This window comes from Equus quagga, chromosome 3 (assembly GCF_021613505.1).
Source record: "Equus quagga isolate Etosha38 chromosome 3, UCLA_HA_Equagga_1.0, whole genome shotgun sequence".
Lineage (NCBI taxonomy): Eukaryota > Metazoa > Chordata > Mammalia > Perissodactyla > Equidae > Equus > Equus quagga.
In genome coordinates this window covers 47,664,308-47,682,413 of record NC_060269.1, presented here as the reverse complement: position 1 = coordinate 47,682,413, position 18,106 = coordinate 47,664,308, and the positions used below count along the sequence as shown (strand labels likewise).

Below are 18,106 nucleotides of genomic sequence, written 5' to 3'. Positions count from 1 at the left end.
ACTTTGTGTTTATCCATTCATCAATTGATAGGTATTTGAGTTGTTTTTGCTTTTTTGTTATTATGAGGAATGCTACTATGAACATTTGTGTGCAGTTTGTATGGAGACATTTGTTTTTCATTCTTTTGAGTATTTCCTAGGAATCAGATTGTTAGACATGTAATGACTTCTTGTTAAACTTTGTGAGGAGCTGCCACACTGTTGTCCAAAGCAGGTACACCATTTTACATTCCCACCAGCAATGGTTCCAATTTTTCCACATCCTCTCCAACAGTTGTTATTGTCCGTCTTTTTTATTTCAGCCATCCTAGTAGGTATGAAGTGGTATCTCATAGTGGTTTTTATTTTCATTTTTCTAATGACTAATGAAGCTGAACACCCTTTTTGTGTTTACTGCCCATGTGTAAATCATTTTTGAGAGACATCTATTCAAATCCTTTACCTACTGTTTTAATTGGATTATTTCTCTTTTTTATTGTTCAGTGTCAATTGTTCTTTATATATTCTGGAGGCAAGACCCTTATGAGACAAATGATTTGCAAATATTTTCTCCCATTCTGTGGGGTGCCTTTTCACTTTCTTGATAGTGTCCTTTGGGACAAAAAAGTTTTTAATTTTGATGAAGTATACTTTATCTATTTTTATTTAGTTAGCTGTACGCAGTCACTGAAATCTAAGCTCGGTTACCTTAGCGGTGAGCTACTGATTGGATAGAGACTTAATTAAATGCCTTAAATCAATGAGTCTTCCAGACTTTGCCGAGGTGTTCTACTTCAGTTTTTTGTCACACACCGAATGCTCCTACAAGCTGTTACAAGTCTGCCGTAGGCTTCACTCTCTGCCTGTGCAGGACCTCAAGGTCAGCCAGAGATGAGAGATTAGGGGTTTTTCCTCTAACTCTAAAATGTAAAGAAAACACATCTTTTCTGAGTATGGCCCCAATCCTGCACATCTGTAGGGCCTTGTAGATTCCCAGGAATATGCAGATCTTTTCAAATCCCCCAGTGGACATCCCATTCCCTTTTTCTTTAAAAGAAATTTTTTTTGTGCCTATTGTTCTCATCAACTGGTATCTCCCTCAGAGAAAGCTGTAATGCTAAACAGCAGTGGTTGTTTCTGTTTGGTAAAGGCCTTAGGGAGAGGACTGTTTATGCAGACTGAGCTCCAAGCCTTGCTCAAATAAAAAAAGTCATAAAAATGAAAGTTTTCAGGGAGCTGCTAGATTGGTCAAATAGTGACAGTTCTCTGGGGATGGGGCCTTGGATGAGCTCCAAACTTGACCTTCCCCTTCCAGCTTCTGCTAGAACGACGGTTTACACAGCTAGCAGAATTGCAAGCCATCAGCAGCTGTGGAAAGAGAGATGCCACAAATCTCCCTGTTTTTCCTGAGATTCAGCCATTTTTTTGAGTAAGTGGTCTGTGGATTGGGGTGAGCTTTTGTCTATTTCCAGAGTTTTGAAAAAGTTGATTTTGACAATTTTTGCCAGTGTATTCTCTGCCTTTTATGGAAGAGAAGATTTTCTGGTCTTTACTCTGCCGTTCTGGAGGGGCTTCTTGGATTTGATTTTGACAGTGTGAGACTTTTCTTTCTTTTTTCCCAAATGGTTATGAGTTTGTCCCCATAGATTTGAAATGGTATAGTTATTTTTCTCTAATATATTGAATGCTTCTGGGCTTTAAAAAATCCTATTCTATCTCTAGGGCTATAAATTTTATCTGTAAGACCATATTGCTTTAATAATTTTAAGGGGGGTAAATATATAATTAAAGAATATAAAAATTAATGGACAATTAGAAGCATGAAGTACATAATTAAGAACTGTTGGTTTTAGCTACAAATAAGAAAAACATCACATTATAGCTTTACTAATTAAAAAGGTAAACTGAATTAGGGGCCAGCCCAGCGGCATAGTGGTTAAGTTCCTGCTCTCCACTTTGGTGTTCCAGGGTTCACGTGTTCAGTTCCTGGGCATGGACCTATAGACTGCTTATCAAGCCATGCTTCGGCAGGCACCCCACATATAAAATAGAGGAAGATGGGCACAGATGTTAGCTTATGGCCAATAGTCCTCAGATAAAAGAGGAGGATTGGTGGCAGATGTTAGCTCAAGGCTAATCTTCCTCAAAAATCAAAAAAGGTAAACAATTAGAAAAATATGTGCAAATTGAATTATTTTATATATAAACTCATATATTTCAGGTAAATACTAAAAACTTATATTTATATATTTAGAAATTTTAAACAAAACATGTCTTGTGAAAATCATAATTACAGGTCTTCCAACTTTATAGGACTAACAATGATCATTTTGATAATTGAAAAACAATATTTTAGTCTATTCACTTTGCTCCTGAATATAATTTTTAAAGAGAGTGAATTGTTAAATACATTTTAAATACAAACAGCTCATTTTATTTCATTTTACTGTTTTTCCATAGGACTTTGGAGATGATGGGTCCTTGTATATTACTAAGGTCACCACAACTCACATGGGCAATTACACCTGCTATGCAGATGGCTATGAACAAGTCTATCAGACTCACATCTTCCAAGTGAATGGTAAGAAATGTGCTGTTGCTGTAATTGCTTTTTGCTTCACTAGATACTCAAAGAATATCACAGGAAGGCAAGGCTTCAATTTTTTGAGTTTGGGCAAGGCTTCGATATTTTGAGTTTGGGACCTACTATTAACATAGAATATTTTCAATTAAAAAAAAGCATATGAGTGAATAAATACTGTAAATTTGTACCTCTTTTCTCATCATGAAACACTGCAGAGTAACTCATTCTAATTGGAAAATTAAAGCATAGGAAATTTAAATTACTTTTTCAGCTTTAGAATATCAACAATTAGGCAACCACATAAATTTGAGAAACTGAAAAAATTAAGCACTTAAATATTTTGATCAGATCATCTGTTTAGTTGATCTAATTAATGATATAAAAATTGTTATTTATATACAGCAAATTTTATACTCTTAATGGTTAACTTAATAGCTATGAACATTGACCAAGTAGGTTGATATCATTCTTACAATCCAAGACGTTTTATTTCTGATCTAATTCAAATTTAATTTAGTGAATTGATGATACAGAATAGCATGTATGATTCACTAATATGCTGATTCATTTTCATACTGATGTATATGTTAGTTTATGATTTACAAAATGGAGGGAGAAAGTTACTTGGATTTCTGTAGGAACAACAACATCCTAGTATAGTTGGCATCAATTAAGAGGAGAGTGTCAGATATGAACTTGGAGAGGTAGCCTGGGGTCAGATCACACGAAGCCCTGTGAACCTAGATAAATATTTGGATTCCCATTCTATGTGTAATGGGAAGTCATCAAAGTGTTTACTGTATGAAGTGACACATTCCAATTTGTTTTAAAATAACAGGAAGCACTGAGAGCTGTTAAAAAACTATTTTGATAGTCTAGGGAAGAGATAATGGTGGCTTAAAATATAGTACTATGGTGAAGAGGTGAAGAAGTGGTCAGATTCGGTATATACTTTGAACGTAGATCTGATGATATCACTGAGGAATGGCATATGAGTCTGAGAGAGACTTTGAAAAAAAAATGAACCCAAGGAATTTGAAGGAAGCATTTGGATATATGGTGGTGATATTAACTGCAAAGGAGAAGAAGCACATTTGGAGATTGAGTGAGATTAATACTTTTTTGACAAGTTAACTTCAATATAATTATTCATATGGAAATCACTTTAGTATGTAAGTCTGGAGATCAGAGGAGAGTGATAATCCAAAGTTACATACTTAGATAATATCAATGTGCATAGACTGTATTTAAAGCCATAGATGTGAGCTTGATGAGGTCACTTTAGGAATGATTATAGAGGGATATGAGATCAGAGGATTGAGCCTTGAAGCTGAGGTTAACAAGTGGAGAAAAGAGGACTTAGAATCAGCACTCTCTTATGGGAAATATGTGTCCTGGAAATCAATTAAGAAAATCTTGGGAAAAAAGTTGAAAAAATTGGGGAGTTCATGGTTTGACTATTGTTAGCACTCAATAGAAGCAGATCTGGGCCTTGGTTTCTAGTACAAACCCAGTTGGTAACTAGACATTGGTAAAGGTTTGGAAACCAACTGTCAAGGAAATTGGTGAAGAAAGCAGACAAGATGCAAAGAAGTTGATGTGTGCTGTTCTCAGTGGTCTCAGATGTGTGGAGCTGTACTTTCAGATATGGCATTTGTACCTGAGGACACACAATCTTGGGAAGACAGGACAAGTCTGTGTGGGAGATGTTCCCTATCTAGATGCTGCATCCACGGGGAAACGGTTGTTGTCGCAACCGTTTGTTGTGATGTTTTACTGACTAATGGCCTATTTGACAACACTAATGCTCTGTGATTTTTCGTTTTCGTTCCTGTCTTAGAGTTAGGAAGAAAAATTCTGTAATTTTGTTTCTGGCTACAATTGTTCTTTTATCTGGTATCCTCACTCTCAATCCTGGTTCTTCCAGTTTAAGTACCAACCGTGTCAGAGTTCTTGGTAGTTTGCAGAGCAGTGCATAGTTCATTTTCTACCTGCCTCAGAATCACTTGAAAAAGTTATCAAAAGTGTAGAACCCTGGGCTTCACCAGCACTCTCTGGAAGTTTGATTTGACATCTGCATTTTGACAAGCTTCCTAGGTCCTCGTGATGCATGGTAAAGCATGAGAACCATGCTAAATGGCTGCTCTTCAGAGTTTCTGCTCCTTATTCATGTCTGATACCAGTTTCTTACATAATTCACTCATCTGCCATGCTCCAGCTGAGAAGCCCAGGAAGAAAACTTTGAGGCAAACTGCAGGCTTTCATGTTGCAAAAGGTATCCTGAGCAGCGTTGGGGAAATGCATCTTCCCTATTTCATCCCCTCCGGTGAAGGAAATGTTAACTCTGTGATCTCAGGTATTTCTGAAGATGGGATATGGGAATAAAGGAATAATGAAGTCTCAGAAAGAGAGCCCCCGTCGCCAGTCTTAACGTTATGAATTAATTAAGAGGAATTCAATATTAGCAGTGATTGCCTAAGCCGAGCTCTAATGCTTTCCCTTTTCTAGGAACAAAGATTCCTGAACCTGGAAGTAAAACCAGTGTCTTTCTATTATCTCCTACTACATTTAGTCTGCTTCAAAATCCTTGGTATAAATGTCTTCCTGAAGGGATGGGGCTTGGATAGAGGAACAATGATATATCATTGCTGAACATTAGTTGAAAGTGAACAGAAAGAGAACGTTGTGATAGCTGGAGAGTGATGTGGGGTTAAGAGAGGGAATTTTAATGAAATTGCAGATATGGTAATCCTTTATACTGATGTGAATAATCCACTAAAGACGAAAAGCAGATCATCTAAGAGAAAAAAAGGGGAAAACTGCATAGTCAAGTTTTTTAAAAAATTGATGTATTCTAGTACACAAATGGAAGGATTAGTCTTTGGAAGATGAATAGTTTATCTGTTGAAACAGGGGGCGAGACAGACTGTTTGGGACCAGTTGCTCAGGACGGGAGCATGAAGAAATAATCCTCTTTGTGTTGCTTGGATTTTTTTCATTGTAATCAAAAATACCAACTATTGAAAGTGAGGAGTTTGAGAGAGCTGTAGTGGTTTCAGGAGAGGGCAAGATATAGAATGATTATCTTGCAGAGCAGGAGGGTGATGGAAATAGCAGTATGTGGTTGGTATGCTGGGCATATCTTTGGTGTTCCTGAGGTGATATATATTAGCATATTGTCCTTCGGTTGTGGTTGGCTGTGAACTTGCAATCATAGGAAGAAGATATTTGGATTTAACCAGTATTTTATGTTGTCAGGTGAGTAATGTCATCATTATCCTACGCTTTCCCTATTGCGGTTAGCATATGGTTTCCATTCTCAGTGTCATCCCATGTTTTCCAAATGGCAGTAGAGATTCCGCTCACCATGTTCATATTTCAACAGGAAGAAGGAAGAGAGAGGAAGGAAAAATAGCACCTGACACCTGAGAGACCACTTTTAAGAGAACTTTAATGGAAACACCAACAATAACTTCCACTGGTCCTCTCTAAATGCAGAGATTATAAATTGTGTTTCTTTGACCTTGGTATTTTGCCATCCATGACAATTAAGGATTCAATTAATTAGAAAGAAGGAAGGGTGGAGGGAATAAATATTGGGTAGGTAACTAGCCATCTTTGTCACAAAAGTGTCTGGTACATCAAAACTTTTTCCAAAACAGTAATAAAATAATGACACTTTATAGTAAAATATTTAGAAATGGTAGGATTAGCTATAAAACAGCACCCCTACAAGTGATTTGCTAAACAACTAATTTCTCCCTTTTTTGGTGTTTTCCTTTCCTTTAGTCTTATGGTATTTTATATTTGGCGTCATAACTTTAAACATGTGTTTTGTGTATAAATAAGTATAGTAAACTTGAGATCACTCAGAATATTGTTATAGGCCAAAAACAAAAGAATAGTTGGGAATGAGCTGTGACATTGGAAAAATACAATGAAAATGCAAGAAAATGCAAATTAGATAGCCAAGCAGCATATTTATGGACCCAATAAATCTCTAAAACTAGTTTAACTCATTTTCCACTCTCCATCCACTTTTCAAAAAAAAGATTAAAAAGACCTTTAGAAAATCAGGTTTTCACAGAGAATTTAACATATTTATCTTAGCAATTTGTCAATTAGTAATAAGAATAAAATATATTGGTGATTACCATAAAAAGCTCAGAAAATAGCCACGAGTTATTGGAATTTGTGAAAGAGTGTTTTTGAAGTGCACAGTCTATTTAAATATGCCAGAGTGCAAGACAAATAAAAGTCTATCAATAAACCTGTTTCTTTTCAAACAATGCAAAATTAGATTACTGAAATATGAGAGCGCTTCTGTGTCCTTGTCAGAAGAAACATTATGTATAAATCAAAGGAGCTTGACTCTACCAGTGGAATTCATTTCATGCTTTTCTTTTTCTTTTTACATAAAGCAAATCGTCTTTAGATCTTCAGCTTATGATACGGAATGTTTGAAATTTTAAAAGTCATTCAGTGTTTACACTACCCTCTGGGCAGAAAGCTTGTCCATATTCACAATAGACTCATATGTATGCTGTTATTTCTCTCTTGTTTGTATTGTTTAAGACCTTGCACATAACATCAAGTAAATTTTTTTCTACTCGTGTCAGAAACTTCTGCACAATGTTGCTGGTTCTATAGGATGTCTATATAGAACACCCCTGTTTTTCTCCTTCGAAGTTTGGAAACATCTCTAAGAAAGACACTAGAGCCAGACGGATAGACATCAAAGCATCGCCTTCTTTACTGACAAAGCTATTTAGAGAGAGTGGCTTAAGTCTGGGGCAACGAACGATGGGCTGCTTCTGGCATCCTAGACCCGAATTTCCTCATTGGGCCGCAGGTAGCCTTCCCTGCTAAACTGTATGGTCCAAATGCAGATGGGAATAAAACCTTCCTGTAAGCAGTAAGATCCCCAAATCAGGAAGTTAGAGACTAATTCCCACTTCTCACTCTTCCTCCCACTGTGAATTATCCAAGGATGAGAGAGAGAGAAGGCTTGAGGGTTACTCTGGCTCAGTGACTCCCTAACTGTGGTTCTTGGGCAAGCAGCATCAGCAGCTTGTTTGAAATGCAAATTAGCATGGCGTGCCCACTCCCACTGAAGCAGAGGCTCTGGGCATGAGGTAGAACAGTCTGCGTGTTTTAACAAACGTTTCTCATGATTCTGACAATAAAGTTTGAGAACTCCCGCTCTAGCAATTTTACTCCTTAGGAACATGAGAAGTGGGAATATGTGTTCCAGCTTTATTCTCTTAATTTTGACTTGAAACTAAGTTTACAGTGATCTCAGGAACTGGCTATCCCTTAGCGTGTGGGACCCGCTGTGTATCAAGTCAGTCTTCTCTCTCATGAAACCCTGCAGCTGACGGGATTGATGTTTGCTCCAAACCCCACCAGGGCCACCTCAGCTGTGGTGGACGTCCCCTGACAGCTTGCCACTTCAGGAGCCTATCTCATGCTACTCTTCCTAAGGACATTATTTGGCACAGGAAGCTCTACCGGCTGCACTCTAGGCAGCCTAGACATGCTAGGGATTCAATGCCCCCAGGGACATTCCTTAACCACTGAGCGACACAAGTCAAAGGGTAAGAAGCATAGGTTCCCACTCGTTCAGTGGGAAGACTGTGAGGCATTCTACAGGATTCTTCAGCGGGTCCCTACTAGAATGGGGACATTTTTGCCCATAGTGGTAACATGTGCATGATGGTAATGAATGCACCTTTTCCCTTTTCCTTTCTCTCTTTCTCTCTCTCTCTCTTTTTTTTTTTTTTTTTTGCTATTTTCTTTCCTCCATCTTACTTTTCCTACTCTCTGACTTGTGCTTCCTGGGATCACTTCCCTATTCACTATGTGAACCTAAGTTCTTTTCTCAGAGCTGCTTTTGTTGACATGTATACTTAGGAATGTCCTTACCTTAATAAGCATTGCCGCCCTTTTGTTTCTCTCCTGAGAGCTACTGGTGGGCTTTGAAATATGATAGAACAGTACATTAATTCACTAACTGCAAGGCCTGAAAATTCTCGCTCTGTTATTTCCCATGCTAAATTATGTCCAGTTACATTGTTCAATACAGCCCTTCAGAGCTGTTGCAGTTAGATTAAATCACGACATCAACATATTCCAATGATGCAATGGCAAGCAGAGAGATGCTCAAACGTTAATATAATCTAATTATTAAATTCCCAGAGAGAAATAAAACTTCAAAGATTAAAGTTCTAAAGAAATTAGTCCAAAGTAATTAATATCCAAAATTAAATTCTTCTGCCCCTGCAACTTCAAGTCTAAAGAAAGTCCAAAAGTTTTAAGTACAAGTCAAGTCCAGAGAATCAAATTCTTCCCTAATTTGTTTTATTCCTTTTTGGTGAGAGAGATCCTTGAAAAGCTTATGGCTTTGGAATAAGTTCAATATCTATATCCTGGGCTAATTCTCACTGGATTTAAGTGCACCATCTTGCTATTTGTTTTCAAATGGTCACATATGCTCTTTTACGATTATTTCCTTGGATTCTGCCTTCTATTGGATTGAATAACTTTTAGAAATTCTATCTATCTCCACTATTGGTTTATTACCTATACTTCTTTGTTTAACTTTTTTAGTTGCAGCTGTAAGCTATATTTACAATATGCAACTTTAACTTATTACTGTGTATTTTCAAATAATATTTTACCACTTCACATTAAAATAAGAACGGTAAAACAGCAATCTTCGATCTTCCCCCTTCCATCCTTTGTGCTAATAGTGTCAAACATTTTACTGCTATATATGTCATAAACTCTACCATACATTGTTTTATTTTTGCTTTAGATAGGTAAATATCTTTCAAAGAGATTATTTTTTAAAAAACAAGAGAATAAAATTTTTCCATTGACCATTTCTGATCCTCCTCATTCTTTCATGTAAATCCAATTTCTGAATTTTCCCTTGGCCTAATAAATATCCCTTAACAATTTTCTCAGCCTTTATTTGTCTAAAGGTATTTTTCAAGTTTTTCTTTCATTGAAAATATTTCTGTTGGATATTGAAGTTTGGGTAGGCACTTTTGGTTTTTGTTTTTCTTTTAACACAGATATTGTTCTTTTATCTTTAGGCTTGCATGGGTTTTATTTTAAAGATTTTATTTTTTTTCCTTTTTCTCCCCAAAGCTCCCTGGTACATAGTTGTATATTCTTCGTTGTGGGTCCTTCTGGTTGTGGCATGTGGGACGCCGCCTCAGCGTGGTCTGATGAGCAGTGCCATGTCTGCGCCCAGGATTCGAACCAACGAAACACTGGGCCACCTGCAGCCGAGCGCATGAACTTAACCACTCAGCCACAGGGCCAGCCCCATAGGCTTGCATGGTTTTTAACAAGAAGTTGGTTATATTTCCAGTCTTCTTGTAAATTTTCATTTCGCTGACTGCTTTTTAAGGTTTTCACTTTTTCAATGGGTTTCAGCAATTTAATTATGATATGGCTTGGTTTTGCTTCCTTTACTTAGATTTATGCTGCAGAGATTGATCAACTTCTTGGACCTTGGGGTATATATTTTTCAACAAATTTGGGGAAAAAAATTGGCCATCATTTTCAAGATTTCTGCTGTTTCTCAGTTAGGAATTCAATTATAGATATGTGTATAGATATTTTCCCGTAGGCCAATAAAATTTGTTCGTTTGTTTCTTCTCAACGTTTCCTCTTGCTGTACTTCAGCTTAGTTTCCATTGCTCTGATCTCAAGGTCACAAATCTTTTGTCTCCATGTCTCTAATCTGCTGTTATACCCAACCATAGTATTTTTAAAAAATTATTTAGGGTATTATATTTTTCAAGTTTAAAACTTCCATTTGTTTCTTTAATAATTTCCATTTCTTTCTGAATTTTGACATATTTTCCTATAAATCTTTGAACCTGTCTATACTCTATATTTTAGTGATCTTTTATGCTAATTTCATGATCTCTGAAATTTTATATCTCTACATTGATTGCTATTTTTCTTGCACCTGAGTCATATTTTCCTGTTTCTTCTCATGTCTGTTAATTTTTCTATTGGATGATGGAAATTATTGAGAGAGATTTGCTAGATTCCTTTGATAAGTGTTGAGTTCTTTTTGGCGTTAAGTTACTTTCATATCTGTTAGATCTTGTGAAGCTTTTTTTAAAAATTCTATTTGAGTATGACGAGAGTAGCCTCTCCACTAGGGTTTGTTTCATTATCCTTTTAAGATATAATGTTTCTGTAAGAGGTGTTTATTGAGGTCTCTTTAATCTGATTTTTCTATTAGGTCTCTCCAGTATGGAGTTTGGTTAATCCAACTCATATGTCACCTGTCCCTGTGTAAGTTCTTGGAGCTTTTAAACTTATAACTCCCTGGTGGTCGTTCTTTCCGTAGTCTTTGGACTTTGCCTGACTTTGTGAAGTTTCATTCTATGCATCAAGCTAAAGCCCCGACAGACTCCTATTCAGATTTCTATAGCTCTTTCTCTCTGCATATTTCTCTCCTCTCTGGTCTTCTGCCCTACGAATTGCAAGCTTTCCTGAATTCCATCTCTTTTATCCTTAGTTCAGTGAGCCCCTCCAATTCCCCTTCCCTGCATCAATGTCAGCTAAATGCCTCTAGGCAGAAAGTGGAGGCAAGTATACAGCTTGTCTCATTTTTTTTTCTTTTTTCTCTTCTTTCAGGGATCGTGATTTTCTGCTGCTGTTTTTCCAGCATTTGATAACAATTGTTTCATATTTGTTTTCTTTATTTATGGCAGAGGGCTGGTCTGTTATGTTTTCCATTATGACCTTATATCTCATAGGAACCATTCTTAAAAGATTGAGAGGCTTTATTAGTTAAAGACATGTTTTTGTATGACCTTCACTTGTAAAATTTCTGAAAGTTAATAGACATCGCTAATGTTGACAGCATCAACACTGTATCAAATAATTTTAGAAATTGTAAGTAGTACTTGTTTAGTTCTGAGAGTCTAGTACTTAATGCTGCCAAAAATCATAGTAGGTACTCAGTAGTACATGAATGGAGAAGAATGAACAACAACAAGGTTTGTTTTGGCTGTGACAAGGTATGAGTCTTTCTATATCAATTGCTCAAGGTTAAAGAACTTACACTTAATTGACGATAACCACCTATAAATAGGTTTATTTTGTCACTATGTGTGAAGACAAGACTATTTGTTGTGTACTAAATAATTTTCTATAGTTTTCTTAAGTATCAGAGGCCCAATTTTAGCCAGTCATGGCCACCCACATAAAATGACCTTTCCCAGATTTCTTTGAAGCTAAGCATTGTCCTGTGATAATGTTTTGGCCAGTGGCATGTGAGAATAACTAATATATTTAATATCTGGATTTTGACCATAAAATGGAAGATATGCGTCTTCCTTCCTTCCTTTTTTTCTGTTTCTGCTTGTTCACATACAGGTCTGACGGTGGTAGCTGGAGGAGGTATTTTTAATTTGGAGAAGGAAAATCATACTTTGAAGTTAGCAGAAGAAAAGTTTCTGGTGTGGCAGGCTGAATAATGTCTTTACAAAGGCTAGTGTATCTTAATCCCTGGAAGTTTTAAATGTTACCTTATATGGCAAAGGGGACTTACATATGTGATTAAGTTAAGGATCTTGAGATCAGAGTGTTATCCAGGTGGGCTCTAAATTTAAGGGTCCTTATACAAGGGAGGCAAGAAAGTCAAAGAAGGAACTAGGAAATGTGGTAAAAGAAGCAAGAGGTTAGAGTGATTTAATAAGTAGGTCATAGACTGAGGAATGCAGGTGGCCCCAAGGAGCTGGAAATTGCAAGGGAACAGATTTTCCCCTAAGACTTCAAGATGAGCCAATTCTCCTAGCACTTTGACTTTACTTCAATAAAACATTTGCACTTTTGGCTTCTAGAAATGTCAGAGAATAAATTTGTGTTGCTTTAAAGCACTAGATCTATGGTAATTTGTTACAGCAGCAATAGAAAGCTAATACACTGGATTATGCAACAGGATCAAGCTGCCAAACTGTCCTTTGGCCACATACAAGGGCTGATGATTTGTTTAAGCTACTGTATTTGGGTCTCTGTTCTAACAGCTTAACCCATATCCACACAATTAAGCCACCACAAGGCTTTATGACCACCTATCAGGATTTAGATCTTATTTAAGCCACCAACTATGTTGTTGCTTTGTTTCTTACAGCATTTCAACCAATGTCTTCTCTTTATTTATCAGGTTGATTTCTCATTTCTACTACAGTGCAGTTGTGGATTGGGGGAGGGGCTCCGTTTCATACAGTCATTCAGTCATCCAGAATCCTTCTATCTATAAACACTGTATCATGTGAAACAGTGTTCCATTTCCTTGTTCCAATCTGTGAACTATTTGTTACCTATCCATGAGATGAAGTATAGAAATTATGGGTAAGCTGTAAAAAATTTTATAGTAACTTCATATTGCTACATCATCTATGTAAACTATCTTATTTTCTGGTAACTAGAAATTGAAGAAAGAAAAAAGATTGCAATCACAGATTCACAGATAGTTGGGTTTTTTTGTGTGTGGGTTTTTGGTTTTTTATTTTTTTTTTTGGTGAGGAAGATTGGCCCTGAGCTAACATCCCTTGCCAATCTTCCTCTTTTTGCTTGAGGAAGATTGTCACTGAGCTAACGTCTGTGCCAATCTTCCTCTATTTTATGTGGGATGCCGCCCCAGCGTGGCTTGAGAAGTTGTGTTAGGTCTGCGCCTGGGATCCAAACCTGTAAACTCGCAGCCACCAAAGTGGAGTGTGTGAACTTAACCACTATGCCACTGGGCTGGCCTCCACAGATAGTTTTAGAATTGCTTCCCTAAGGCCTTGGAGTCCTCCACTGGATCCTTTGTGTTTTTTCAGCAGACAACAGAAGAGACACTGTGTGAAGGATTGTGTAGGAGGTTTTACAGGGCAGGCTTTCTGGTAGCAGCCAGCACTTTTGCCTACTTACCAGGACTCACAATTAGTGGATTCTATCATAAGGGAGTTTGAGAAAGGTAAGCGAACTCTGACATCAGAACAAAGACGCAGTACTTTAGTGTGCATCTAGCCTGATTTTGCCGCAAGAAGACAATGCTCATAAGCTTTCTGGGAGAAAGATCAAACCATGCAGAGTGCCACCTCTCTCCAAAAATGTTAAAGACAATCATATTGTCTCTTCGGAGCAGGCATTTTTGGACCCAGTGCCACATGAAATTACCTCCATTTGTGAAACGAGGTCCATAGGGATTTCTCCAAGGCCCCACATTGTTTCAGCTGGCATATATCCTTCAGCTGATTCGGAAACTAACATTGAAATTAATATTTCTAAAGACTGTGCCTTCAGGGGACTACTGCAGGCTAAACCTCGCCCAGAGTTCCACAATGTATCATTTCCTCCATTTAGAAAGTGCCGTATTTATTTCTGCTACATTTTCCCCTGCTTCTAATGCTCTCTTTCTTAGTTATTCCAATATTTCTTTCAGGAGGGTTCAGCCACTTTAACCATCTTCTTAATTGGGACCTTTTCCTTTTTCTTTTGGTAGGGCATTGTGCTAGAAATGTGTCTTCCTTCTTTGTTATTACTCACTGCTTTCTGGCCCAAATGTTTTTGTTCTCACGTATTTCTTTATGTGTTATCCTGTGGGATTTATCATGGTGAGAGATTTGAAAATATTACATCTGGGTCTGCCAAAAGCATTCACAGTTCAGACAAATATTTTCCACCTTCTCCTTACTGATTTGAGTAATCCCACCCAGGGGTTGTTCTTCCATTAGGACAATATTTAACCTATGCCCAGACATGATCCATCATCATCTTGACTAGATATCTTTTTGTGTTTCCCATCTTGGCTGTCTTCCTTCAGAGTCTTAATTCCATAGACTTTCTGGGCATGTGCGTTAGACACAGGATAGCTCCATGGCCACTTGTATTTAAAATACCTCCCGGGCAGACAGGAGAATTTTATACTGCTCTTCTATCTTTCTAACACAATTTTTTCCACAACTTGTGTAAACACTTGATAGAGATCTATGAAATATTATTCTTATTTTTGTGTATCCCCAACTTCACATTTATGAGGTCAGGTCATGGCCCTCTTCAATAGCAACTCCCAATGTCACTCAGATTAAAAGTCAGCCTTTTGAATGCCCTTCAAGTCCACAAAAGTTCTGATTTTGCAGTTTCTTCCTATCCTGTTACTCTCTCCCTTGCAAACTCCGCTCCAGCTGCACTTAATGCTCACTGCCTTCTTGGCCTTAAATGTAACAAGCAATTCAGTTGGCTATTCCCTCTGCCTGAAGATGCCTCAACCTCTTTCACCTCTTTGGTTAAATATCCTTTCTCAGTGAAGCCCATCCAGACTAGAGAATTTAAAATTGTAACTAGTCCCCACCTTCCTACACTAGGGGTCCCTCTTGACTTTGTTTATTGATAATGCTGTTACCTTCTAAAGAGTTGCGTGCATCCTAATGTACTATTTACTCTGGGATTTTTTCTCTCATATTTTAACATCTTTGAAATAGGGATACATTCTATGATACGGTTATAAAAAGCAACGTGTCTATTAAACTGGCAGCATTTTTTTAGTGGTATATAATAATAGCACCTTAGATTTAATTATATAAGGTAAATTACTTCTTTAATATGTTTATAGTTTAGTTTTGGTTTTCTTTCACTGGAGGAGATTCCTTTTCTCTCTCTCTCTCTGCTTTTAGGTGCCTAGAGCAGTGTACCATAGTTATGACTCATATATATGCTGAATGAATGCACAGGAATAGATGAATAAATGTTTCTCATTAGTTCCTGGGTCAAGATCCCTTTGAAGAATTACTTTCATTTGCTCTCTGAGGTTTTTCCACTCTCCTCTGTTGTCAGATTGCTGGGGTCTACCTACGGTTTTATTAAATAGACAACTAAAACATTTCCTCACTTTTTAATGATACTTTTTTAAGAGCCGGCTCTCCATGGTGTGTGTGCGTGGACTGGACTTCCAGATCGAATTCTCCTTTTCATGTGTCTGCTCCGTCCTCTCAGATATCCTCCTAAGTAAATCTCTCTTTCTCTAGTTTAATCAATGATTCTTCCTTTATTTTGTTTTCATTTTCTACTACTTGTGTCCTGATGGAAAATTAAAGTATATTTTTAAGACCACTTCAGTTCCTCCTTGACATCCTGAGCAAACCTAATTCTTAGAGATAGTGGAGATATGGAACTTTAATTGCTGTTTTAGTCTTTAAATTTGCAGTGCTTTCATTGAGCTGTTTCTCTATCAGCCCTTGAGATTTTTTCTCTAAAATACTCTTTACTTTGTCTATCAATAAAATACATAATCTTTCTTGGGTAAAGACACATTGTAGATCTCTGCAATCTAAAACCATGATTAGAGTTTATATAAATGAGGAAACCAGAGTACTTGTTCCACATTGCAGTGGGCTGGTGCTTAACAGCCTTCGAACAAGCCCTTCCTTGTAGAAGTCAGCCCTGCAAGATCCTTCTTTTGTAACTAAAGGTAGTTAATGGAATTGGAGTAGTCAGTTTAGTACTGCCTACCTAGGGCTGCTACTAATAATTTAAAGGAATAACCTATACTCAGTGCTTTGTAACACTAATGGAAATTAGCTGCCTGTGCATTAGGAAAAACACACAAAAACGCTGCCTGTAGACCTGGTTGTGAAACATAGCAAAAGCCACTTACTGATACATAAAAAAGGACCTACCCCTGCTTCAACCTTGATTGAAGCACCAGAGCAGAGTGCACCTGTGTAATTCAAAGTTGAACTATGACAGCCCATACACAGGGTGACCTGCTTCCTAAGGTCTGTGTTTGTTAGACAGAGCTCTGCCTGCATAAACACAGCTAGTCATTTATGGGAAAAAAAATCACCCAATGGGATCAAATCTAATTAGCCTATATTTACTGAAGCTTACGGCCTAAAGCCACTCTATATGAGGCTGCAGCATATAGAAACCAAGTTTCCTACTATAAAAAAAGAAAATCATCTCCAAGGCATACACAATCAAAGCTAAGTTACCCACTGTAGCCATTTTAAAAACTGATTCCTCCTGATGTTATTGTGTCAACCACACATTACCCTTTGTGAATTTCTCAAGGTTTCCTGAAGCCTGAGACGCTGGGCATTTAGGAGATCAATAAATAACACTACTCTCTTCCCCTCCTGATCTTGTCTTCAGAACCAGTGAGGGAAAGATGCAATAATAAGTCATATAAAGGACAAAATATCATCCGCATTACAGAAAAGCTGTCTAGAGCGTGTGATTGATATACATGGCAATTATTTAATTGCCGTAATTTAATTTGCCCACCAAGTCATGGGCATTGCTGGATAACCATAGATCTCAGCAGACAAAAAACAGAGCTGATCTTCTATTACCAAGAGAGCAGAACAGAATGTGTCCTCTTTGGTGGGCAGAACTAAAATCTGAGAAGTGGTGAGCTGAATATGTCACTCTTTCTCAAAACACACTGAGCAGATGCCAAAGTACCCCCTCCTCCCACTTGAGGACTTAGTAAGGGTTGGGGAGAGACACAGTACTCTACGTGAATCAAAGAGCTCTGTGGAGCCTTTTGTTAATAAGAGCAAACCTCTCAGGGAGATGACTCATTCTCAGATACTATAGTTTTGTATTCACCTACGATTGACTCAGCTCTAGCTTCACTCAGCCAGAATTCTTTTATGCTATAAGCGAACGCACTTATGTACTTTTATGAGTAAGCGAAGCTACTGAATCTTGTTTTTGAATATTACAGAATTTTTTTCCATCAAATTATAATCGATCATATCAACATGCATATTTAAATTAGCGTGGCATGGTTTACTGGACTAGTTTACACAGGTCGATAGGAGTGATCTTTCATAGACTCCTTTGCATATACAAGAACTAGGTAATGTTACAAAACACTCACGAGGTGGCCAGCACTTGAAGAATAGTATAATGACTAATTAATGTAATGATACTTGTATAACAAGAGAGTCGAAAAAAGGTTAATGTGGTAATGAGGCTTATTTGATCTTAAAGATTTAGCATGAGGGCACTCTCAAGATAGCTTAATTAGATTTTAAGCACCTTTTGCAATTTGCATGTGTATTTGTTAATCCATATGTTCTAAAAATAAATTTCACTTCATTTAAATTAATGGATTTGTCTAATCTCTTTCCCTGTGTTGTTTTACTGTTATTGGTAATAGTGTTTTCTTGAATTTTTCATTTAATGTGTACTATTTATGACTGTTTTTTCCATATTATGCTTAAATTGTAGTTAAATTCAAAATAGTAAACATTTTAAAGTTGAAAAAAACAATAGCTTAGTGTATAATTCCGACAGTTATGACAAGTCATAACTGGACTCATTTTATTAATCTTTACATCGTTTAGGATACTTTATTGTACCATACAATATATCAGTAAATTTGATTTCATTATTTGATACTTGTGTTATTTTTAAACTTGACCAAATGGAAAGAACATTTTAGAAATTAATTTAATAATGAAACAAAACATCATTTGTGGCAGTAATTCAGTCAACAGTACACTGGAGTTTTTT

General features: G+C 37.0%; 1 protein-coding gene across 1 annotated transcript in view; it reads left to right on the top strand.

Moving 5' to 3' along the window:
* Nucleotides 1-18,106, top strand: part of FSTL5 (follistatin like 5) — a 710,646-nt gene that overhangs the window by 529,533 nt on the left and 163,007 nt on the right. Inside the window, exon 8 of the mRNA XM_046657076.1 lies at nt 2,440-2,560. Within this exon, the coding sequence (XP_046513032.1) occupies nt 2,440-2,560 (121 nt within the window). The remainder of the gene's footprint in view (nt 1-2,439; nt 2,561-18,106) is intronic.